Source organism: Centroberyx gerrardi, chromosome 1 (assembly GCF_048128805.1).
Source record: "Centroberyx gerrardi isolate f3 chromosome 1, fCenGer3.hap1.cur.20231027, whole genome shotgun sequence".
In the NCBI taxonomy this organism is placed as follows: Eukaryota; Metazoa; Chordata; class Actinopteri; order Beryciformes; family Berycidae; genus Centroberyx; species Centroberyx gerrardi.
In genome coordinates this window covers 20,498,868-20,509,394 of record NC_135997.1, presented here as the reverse complement: position 1 = coordinate 20,509,394, position 10,527 = coordinate 20,498,868, and the positions used below count along the sequence as shown (strand labels likewise).

The following is a 10,527-nucleotide window of genomic DNA, read 5'->3' as shown; positions in this document are numbered from 1 at the left end:
AAATCGGTCCGGTTCTACTATCCACTTTTCATTCTTTCATTCTTATTTTGTATCACAAACCCAAATGCAATAAGGCCTGATATTATATTCAGTGAAGACGTGTTGAGTGTGGACAAAACCATATCCTAAATAAAGCATTGTATCTTTAGTAGAATGTTTTTAAATGGATTTATTTGACCTTTTTGAAGAGTGTGAGGCAATGTATACACAATTATTTGCATAAACTGGCTATAAAATTTAATCCTCAAGCTTTTTTTTTATTTATTTTTTTTATAATTTACACTTTTAATAAGGGAAATTGTGATGAAACCTTGGAAATTTTCCTGAAACACTTGCTGGGAATCGATGATCAGGGTTCTGTTAGTCATGCCTGGGAAAGTTTGCTTATATCATCAGCCATTGAATTCACCCGAGGAATCGTTCATACATCCAAACCAAACCAGGGTCACCTTTTCTGTTCCCGAGCTATTTCCCTTCTCGCCCGGGGAGTTTGATACATTTCTGTGAGTGTTTTTAGCGTGAGCTGGTCTTCGGTAGCCTGTGAGTGTGTGTTTCCACGCTTGACAACTAACTATCGATTGAGCGACAGATGATTGTGACAGGCAGGGTGTTGGTAGCTAACTAGTGCCTGGCGATAAGACAGATATGCTGGGTGAAGGCGGCTGTCAGGCGCAGATAAAATGGACAATAACGGTCAAAACCCGACAATGTAGCGGCAACCAGCTGTACCGCTCGGCTTTGGATACGGTGTGTTGACACGACTGGCCTGGAGTATTGACAAAAATGTTTTCTCCAAGTGGACTTTCTCATCCATGCTTTTGACATTCACCGAATCTGACTCGGCACAGAGGAGATGTTTCGTTAAGTATCGGTTTACTTTAATGGGATTTGACAAATATAGTGTCTTTACTCGCTTGACTGCTCAGTAGTAACGGACGATGCGGCTGTTAACCCGCATGACAGGCTGCACAGGTGGGGTGCATTTCTCGAAACTCAAGCTCACACACTCCTGTGTTCACAGACTGTTATGGCTAGAAACCCGCCAGACACACACGGCTGCCCTGCGGAAGAAGAGAGAGGCGGTCGGGGGCAAATTTTCAGCCCCGCCGACCCCTACTTTCCCGCCGCCTCCTCTCTCCTCACACCGGGCCTTCGTATCGGTCCTGCCCCGTAGCTCATTTGGAGGACTTTCTCCAGGCTGTTTACACACACACCTCTCGGCGAGACGGTCACGGACTGTCACACACACACCTGTTGCCTTTTCCAGCTCTTCGACTGACTCCACACCTACACCGACAACATCGATAAAGACACCGACGGAGACGGACAGAGACCAGACGCCGACCACCCTTCCCTTTGAAGACGTTAAACGGATTCTGCAGCTTGCGCACCCTGAGAGATGGGGGCTGGCAGGTAAGCTGTGTGTGTGTGTGTGTCTGTGTACCCAGGGTTGTAGCTAGGAATTATGGGTCCTATACACGAAAGGTGAGTCTGGGTCCCCCCTTTCCTCTCTTCTGGGACCTCGTCCACTTTCCGCTCATCCCCACACCACCATTATTTCATCTATGACAAAAATCTGTCTACCCATCCACAACTCAAACTCACCTCCACAGGTTCATTTATTGGTCAGTTATCGGTCACATGCTCAATTGAAGCTATTGGTTTTGAGCAGTACCCTGATATTGTTAAAGGGCTGACACAACCATACTTTCACCTGTAGTCGCCTGTTCAAAATCTAATGGGGGACAGTTTTGTTTAAGTCTGCACTGGGAAAAATCTAGCCAACTATTATTCCTGGTTTTTGTCAGATAATACAACTACACAGTTGCTGTATCATATTTTTGAGAAAGTTTTATTTGTTTGAGGTTTTGTAGATTTCATCCAAACACTGTTTCTAAACCAGAGCAGTGTAAAATAATTGGAAATATACACTTGAGGGCCATAAAAAGCATTTTAGTCCACACCTTTAGGGGCCCTCCCTCAGCCTGGGGCCCTGGGTAGTCAGTACCCCTATTCCTCCACTACAGCACCCCAGTGTGTACCCACCTGTCTGTCTGCCTGTCTCACAGCCTCACTGCTGACTAGCTGACTACCTGTCCTTCTGACTGTCTACCTGTAGATGTACACCTGTCGGTCACATCAGGCCACCTTACTGTACTGGACCATTTGTTGACACTGCAGCTGGTTTATCCTTTCTGCCCTAAAACCTAACAGCTAACAGTTATTCAAAATACTTCAATTACCAGGCAAGGGCTGCTCTGATACTCTCAGCCCTTTTTGCTGTCCTTATGGAGACCTCTGTTAATATACTCTTAATGCTTTATATTTGAAAAGGGAAGATTTTCTGCAGCATGGAGCTAAATTTTTGGTGCAACACCTTTTCGCCATTTTAACTAAAATTGCTTCCTTTTATAAATTGCAGCCCTTGTGTGCTTTTACAGTGGGTCTTCACTTTGATGATCTTATTCTGTGCTTCTGTCTCTCCCTATATCGACCCCAGCTGCGGTAGGCTTCCTGGCTGTCTCCAGTGCGGTGACCATGTCGGCTCCGTTCTTCCTGGGCCAGGTGATTGACACCATCTACACCACCGGAACCGACACGGAGACCATGGCGGCCTCCCTGACGTCGCTGTGTATTATGCTGACGGGAGTGTTCCTCTGTGGCGGGGCAGCCAACGCCGCCAGGGTTTACCTCATGCAGACCTCAGGTGAGACCGGAGAGAGATGCTGAACACAAACTCACTGGTGTCTCTAAACGGACCTGTTTTCTCTCCCCAGGAAAGTCCCAAACTAGGAACCTTTCATCCTCACTCTTCTCCATCTTCCTCTCTCTAACTTCTCTCTTCTTCTTCCCTCCAGGCCAGCAGATTGTTCGGAATCTTCGTGCCTCCCTCTTCTCCTCCATCCTCAGACAGGAAGTGGCGTTTTTTGACCAGACTCGGACCGGTGAGCTCATCAACCGCCTCTCTGCCGACACAGCCTTGGTTGGCCGCTCAATCACAGACAACCTGTCAGACGGCCTGAGAGCTGTGGCCCAGGCAGCTGCTGGTGTCAGCATGATGGTGAGAGCATCCTTCAGATTGGTCAGCTGTGATTGGTTAGGATAGGTTCGGGTGAGGGGTCAATAGACACGTGTAATGATATATTTTATGACTTGGAGAGAATGTTACAATATTATACTGCTGCTGTCAGTGAAATCGTTTGAACTACAATACAGTTAACACAAATTGGGGACACCCTCAATGTCCTATTATCTACTTTGTAACTATCACTTCTTGAAAAATGATGTTATTTTGTCAGCTTTTTGGTCACAACAACTGAAATAATGTTTTCTCTGATAACTATGACTTTTGCAAACAAACAAAAGACTTCTTTGTGTGTGTGTGTGTGTGTGTGGGTGGTGTTGGTTGAGTATAAGGAAGTAGTTGTGAATTTTGTTGACATTTTTTGTTGCTATTCTGTTGTCTACGTCATCATCCCATTCTGTGTTGTTGCCGTGTAAACCACAGAATGTCCCGGCACATTACTATTCCTAGACTATGAGCTTGTTGGAGAAACAGGTTTGTTTAAAAGACTTCCTCTTACTACAAGGAAATGGGTAGATTGTGTAGAATGACCACTCCCCTGGCCAAACTCTGCTAGGTGCGGGAGGCACAATATGGTCTGTAAAACTACAAATGGGAAACCTGGGTGCAGCAAGACATAAACACAATGCAATCTCACAACAGACAATATGTTTTCCTTACAAGGAAGTAAAACTATTTCCTGGCACAATGAATGGTAAAGGAAATGAATGAGATGGAAATAATTACTGCACAGAGTAACAAATCTTTGTCAGGTAACAGCAAACCAGATAATTAGCAGTCATTTGATGTAAACTTTTATTCTTTCACTTCTCTCCCCCCTAACTCCCCTCCCTTTCTCTACTTTCCTCATATCTCTCTCTCTCTCTCTTCCTGTCCACCCATCTCTCTTTCTTTTCCAACTGTGCTCTTTCTTCCTCTCTCTTCCTCTAGTTCTACGTCTCCCCCAGTCTAGCAGGCTTTGTGTTGCTGGTTGTGCCTCCTATGGCTGGCCTTGCTGTAGTCTACGGCAGATACCTACGCTCCATCTCCAAACGCACACAGGACGCACTAGCACAAGCCACACAGGTACAGTACACACATAGACACAGGTTAAAGACCCAGCTGAGAGGGAAATGGGAGCTCTGTTCATGAAGTGTGGGGTTAATATAAAAGATATGTGGGCGGGAGTTAGGAGGTTTGAACAGAGAGGACATGATCATTACATTGGTGGCAATACTAGCCAGCTGTTCAACAGCAGGAATTGATTAGTCTGTATTTGAGGATGTGGTAATCAAAAACAAGGAAGCTGTGACGAAAATATGATTGCAAAGTAGTTGGGTCGGAAAACCAGGTTTATATATAAGTTTGTTTCTTTAGAGGGCTTTAGTTATGCTCTATATTTAAACAAAAAAAAAAACAAAAAAAAAAACGATCCATATTAGTTGTTAGTAAAGCCCTTGTCAGTTACAAATATGAAGGTTGTTTTCCAAGGAGTTGGCTTAACATTTTCCTCCCTGATCTTAAAATGCTGCATCAGCCATGTCTAGTACCTTAGAAGTTTGCTAAGCTAACATTCTAATTTAACATTCAAATTTTTAAGATAAAGGACTAATGAAATTGTTTGGGGGTGTGTTATTGTCCCAGTTGGCAGAGGAGCGTATCAGCAACATGCGTACGGTCAGGGCTTTTGGTAAAGAACTGTCAGAAGTCAACACATACACACAGAAGACGGACCAAGTCCTCAGCCTGGCCAGGAAGGAGGCTGTGCTAAGAGCTGGCTTCTTTGGAGTGGTAAGTGTGTGTGCTTGTGTGTGTGAGTGTGACCATCCGTTTTGAAGTTTGTGGCCAGGTTGTAACAGAGTGAGTTTCTGTCACTGATGCAAATCCACAGTTGACTCATTAGCTATTACACACAGGCTTCTGCTTTTCTCACATTGTTTTCAGGCTGTCACAACACCACAGTTTTACCTAACGTGTCCATACTTGACCAAGTATCAGCACACAGTAGTATCACCATACAACAGTAAAGAATACTTAAACCCACTTGTCGTGCACGTTCATAGGTTGGAACAGTACTAAGTGCCGAAGCAGGCTAATGACACTATTTGGCAAGCTAACCAGCTCTTAAACAAGTTTATCCACTCATTTTATTTGTTATCATTTGGATATTGGTATGAATTTTAGGATTAGGTAAACCTTTAGCAATCCTGTGGGGGAATTGGGTTGTTGCATTACCTCAAAGTATTAGGATACAGCTGAGAAAATACAGTAAATGATACTGTTATCGAGCAAATGAGGGGCCATTTAAACATTACCGAACTGACAATTTCACATCAAGTAAAAATACTGTACATGAATGAAAAGTAAAATATATGAATTACAGCATGTATTAGGGAGTGCAAAGTAACTCAGTGATACTCAGTATCAGAACATACTGAGGCAAAGATGTATGATATCAAAATATACCAAAAATATGAAATATATGCAGCAGGAAAATAAAAATGATAGGTTACAATATCAAAATGAATGCTATATATTTTTCAGGCAGGTCAGTTGACAGGAAATTGTTTTGTGTATGATCTTATTTCATGTCTGTCTATGCATGCATACATACACAGAGAGGCAGGGCTAAGCGGGAATTGGAGATTCCCATCTAAACCATATTTTATTAGATCATCACTGAACCAAATGTAAAGGGTCATTTTTGCCCTTATTGTTAGTTATGAGAACAGAGCTTATGACCAGAAAGTCATTTGGGAAATGGATGCATTCTCTCTTCACTAATCAGTGTACTGTCGAAGAGCTCTTGAACCACTGACTGGTCCAGTGGAGTTACTCAGTGGCCAACAGAACAATATGGCGGTAGTGCTGGGCAGCTGCCAGGTGTCAGTGTGTGAATGTGTGTAATCCTGCCTACCACTGCTCTCCCTGCCTGGGTAAATAATATTTATATTTTGTTGTCTCCATGGTCAGCAGACTGTAGTTTGTAATGCTAACAGGTATCAGGAGAGGCTGGTAGCCAGACTTGCCAGCTAGCTTTATCTTGCAAGTAACCCACGTAGGCAGTGTGCGTCAGTGAATAAGTATGAGTGAGTTTCATGCCTGACTGCCATGTCTGACTGGGCCGCATCATGATATTATCAGCACTGTATGAGGGACAGTTGGGGGACAGTAGAGCGCAGTAATCTCAGTGGTTGTAGTAACACCAAGGGTGTGTGTGTGTCTGTGTGTTTTCCAGACTGGTCTCAGTGGTAACATCATGATCCTGTCAGTGCTGTATAAAGGAGGCCTGCTGATGGCTAGCCAACACATGACAGTGGGAGAGCTCTCATCGTTCCTCATGTACACCTTCTGGGTGGGCATCAGCATCGCAGGTAACACACACACACACACACACACACTTTCTTTTCATATGAATTTCCTGATCTGTTTTGCTTGGGTCTGAGTTGCTGATTGCTAATGGCTCGGTCCACTCTGTTTGATGCACTAGGTCTGAGTTCATTCTACTCTGAGCTGATGAAGGGTTTTGGAGCAGGAGCCAGACTGTGGGAGCTACTGGACAGAAAGCCTGAGTTCCCTCTAAATGGTCAGAGCGCACACACACACACACACACACACACACACACACACACACACACACACACACACACACACAACAAGAGAGCATTGCCTCACTAGACATTTGTGCACCCAATCCTTTCCTGTAAACATATTGTTAACTTCTTGGAACTATAACCGTGGCCAGACAACATATTACATATAACGTATTGAACATTTTATGACAGATTTGTAAATATTTTGAGGGACAGCACCAGTTTTTTTTCCTTTGGATCACTGGCAATAGCAGAAAAGCAGATGGTGGCGACTTTGAGATACACACACACACACATACGCCATCTGTGTAACTAGATGTATATTTACCATCATAAATGCCTCCCATTCTATTCAGAACTGTATGAAAAACAGCTTGCAGAGATGCACTGCTTGCTTGAAAGATGTAATATATTCCCTCTCCCTCTGCTCCTCCTTAGAGGGCCTAGTCCTTCCTCCAGACCAGTTGAAGGGCCGGCTGGAGTTCTGCGACGTCTCCTTCTCCTACCCGACCCGTAAGGAGGCTCCTATCTTCCAGAACCTCAGTCTGCTGGTGCCGGGTGGTTCTGTCATGGCCGTGGTGGGAGCCAGCGGTTCAGGAAAATCAACTCTGGTCTCGCTGCTGCTCAGGCTCTACGACCCCGATGCTGGTGAGAGGAAACATATTCTCTGTTCTCCTTTTATCTATTTAGATCAACTACTGTTCACTCACTAGACACTAGATGACAAAATCTTCTTGATAGAATGCAGTGATGACAACTTCTCAGACAAAACCACGTCCAGTGGTTTAGCTCAGAGAATAACCTCTCTTCTCCTCTCCTCTCCTCCAGGTGTCATCAGTATTGATGGGCAGGACGTGAGGGATCTAAATCCTTATTGGCTTAGGAGTCACATTGGAACTGTCAGTCAGGTAGAAAATAAATATCTAGTTAACTTGTTAATGTTCAGGGTTAAAAGAGTATTTATATTTTTTAGTATTTACAGTATTTACAACCTTTCACAGTAGGAGCAAGAATGAACCACATTCAGCAACCTATAGCAAGGAAATGAATTTATTTTTTTTTTTTTAGATGGCATCTTTGTGCTTTGGATTTCCATTTTCATTTGGTGGTCAGACAAAGCACTCAAGTATTAATTAATATTGTAATGGGCAGAGAAACACAGCTACAACATTATCTCTTTCTTTCTCGTCCTCCCTCTCCCACCCCCAACCCTCCACCAGGAGCCGGTGTTGTTCTCCTGCTCTATCAGAGACAACATAGCGTACGGTGCAGTGGACCCAGACGCTGTGACCACAGAGGACATCTACAGTGCAGCCAGAGTGGCCAACGCCTACGATTTCATACAGGCTTTTCCGAAAGGCTTTGACACCGTGGTGGGGGAGAAAGGAGTGCTGCTGTCAGGTGAGGGACAGTGAGGGGGGAGAGGCACGATCGAATGATGCCATGAGAACTTCCACACCAGTGTTTGCTGAAACCTTGCATCTCCAAAAGTCAGCTCTCCATTAACTAAACATGGCTGGCTCAGTTGCATGTTTTCACCCATGTGTTTTGGACAGTGTACAACATATAGCGTATAGCATGAAGCACATTCTCTGTGCGGGGCATCATGTGAGATATTACAGTGAAAAAGACCAAAATTGCTTCCTCAGATGGACCAGTGGTTAAGTAGTCCGCCCCTGTTGGCCTAAGATCAAATCCCACCAGAACTTTCTCTTCTGTGTCTCCCCTTCTGTCTCCCTCTCTGCTTTCCAACTGTCTGCAAGTTAACTTGTGTCTTTGTCTCCTAGGTGGTCAGAAACAGAGGATAGCCATTGCTAGAGCTCTGCTCAAGGTAAATACAGCAGCATGGTAGTTTCACTGTTGTTCCACACCTGGAGAAAGCATGACCCTGGTTATACCCATCATTTGCACGTGACTTTTGTCATCCACTAGTCTGGATGCTTTAAGTGACAAGTGTAAATTCCCCAAAAAATGGATTTTGCTTTAATTTCTTATCGACCTTCCAGTCCTGATTTGGAGGTGATCAGGCTCATGAACATTTTCAAGCCAAGAGTGGACACGAAACAAACAATGTGCTCTCATCAGTCTCTAATCATTCTGATCCACTGAACCACAAAAACTGCTTTGAAGTGATAAGTGGAACCAGGGTCTGTACTGTCTAGCCTCAGCTATTCATTCTTATGCTGAATCTGAATGAGTATATTAATGATCACAACGTGTGTGTTCACTCTCCTCAGAACCCTAAGATCCTGCTTTTGGACGAGGCTACCAGGTGAGAGACACTGACACGATGATTGGTTATTAAGAATTTGAATCGATTAACAGAAGAACTAATGTGGCCTTGTCTGAGATTTTATATTAAGTGTATGATAGTCAGTGTCATCCCATATAGAGAATGCTTAATGAGCATGGAACTAAGACAAACCATTAGTAATGTTTTGTGTAATGTAGAGCGTCAATGGGGAAACTCAACCAGTTTATCCTCAATGGCTGAGAATTTGTCTGATTGGTCTGCCGGACACTGATGATGTGATGTTTTTGTGCTGGTTAGACACACTGAGGTTGGTCTGTTGAAGACAATCCTAACCAACTCTCTCTCTCCTCAGTGCATTGGATGCAGAGAATGAGTTCCTGGTCCAGGAGGCCTTGGAGCGTCTGATGGAAGGTAGCTCTCTCTGTCTTTCTCTCTCTCTCTCTCTGTGTTCCTGTCACTCCTATCGCTACCTGTCCTCTGTCTGTCTCTCTTCCCTTCTCTCTCACATATAATTCATATATATAAAGCAGAGACATTCAGTGCAAGTAAATAACTGCTTCTCCTGGCACAAATTGCTTTTTTATTACTATTGTTTATTCCTAATTGAGATTATTTCCTGCCCTCCCCTGCCCATCAAAAGGCAGGACAGTTGTGATCATCGCCCACCGCCTCTCCACCATCCAGAATGCGAACTCTGTGGCCGTACTGGACCAGCGGCGTGTAGCGGAGTGTGGCCGGCACACAGAGCTGCTGGGCAACAGGCACGGACTGTTCCGGAAACTGATGGAGAAACAGGCTTTCCTGCAGGAGGAACAGAAACGGGCCCTACGCTGAGAGGAGAGGGAGTATAAGGGAGTGGCTGAGGAGGAGGAGGACGACGACACTGTTGGGGGGGGGGGGGGGGGGGGGACTGTCTTTCATCCAAAGAGGGCTGAAATGGCCCCTATGCTGAGAGGAGATAGGGAGGGGTGAAGGAACAAAAGTTTGTCTGGAATAGGGAGAGATGATAGAAGCTGAAGGAAAGCAGACTTTTCTACAAGAGGAGTTGAAGCAGACATTGTACTAAGGAGAGAGGAGGTGGGGAGGTCAATGAGAAACATAAGGTTTTCCAAGGGAAGGAAGGGATAAAGGATTTTCTCACGTGCTGAGATCCTTCTCTCTCCATTTGTCTCTGTTCAGCTGCTGAAATAACCAGCATCACATGAAGAGCTATTTGTAAAGGAACCATTCAGGTTAAATCCACACTGAAGAACCAAGAAACATGGATCAGTGAATGCCTAGACAGTCTTTATTTTGAAAACTACTTCATTCTGCACTGAGGGAGTTGGAAAGATTGAGAGCCTGAGAGTGAAAAGGAGACAGAATGAGAGAAGAGACTTCTTACACTGGAAGCACATGGCCAACATGCGATTAAAATTGTTGTTGCTGCCACAGTTTGGGGGGGGGGGGGGGGGAGGGGAGCCTGAGTCCTGTTTTGAGTTCAGGCATGTGGCAGAAACTTAAAAAACGAAAATGGGCTGTGCTTTCCACAGTAAGAGTGTGATTTGTGGACTACTCTTAAAAGTCTGGTGCTCTTTACCAGTGTCAAGTCAACTGACACTCTCTCTTTCACTCTA

The 10,527-nt window shown here is 44.6% G+C and overlaps 1 protein-coding gene across 1 annotated transcript; it reads left to right on the top strand.

The window, feature by feature from the left end:
* Positions 1-438: 438 nt before the first annotated feature.
* Positions 439-9,760, top strand: abcb10 (ATP-binding cassette, sub-family B (MDR/TAP), member 10). The gene is made up of 14 exons (XM_071909413.2): positions 439-1,413; positions 2,501-2,707; positions 2,859-3,061; positions 4,016-4,150; positions 4,709-4,855; positions 6,303-6,438; positions 6,555-6,650; positions 7,096-7,305; positions 7,486-7,565; positions 7,878-8,058; positions 8,445-8,488; positions 8,895-8,929; positions 9,264-9,322; positions 9,552-9,760. Exons 1-14 carry the CDS (start codon positions 939-941, stop codon positions 9,743-9,745), a joined length of 2,202 nt encoding a protein of 733 aa, XP_071765514.1. The 5' UTR covers positions 439-938; the 3' UTR covers positions 9,746-9,760.
* Positions 9,761-10,527: the final 767 nt, after the last annotated feature.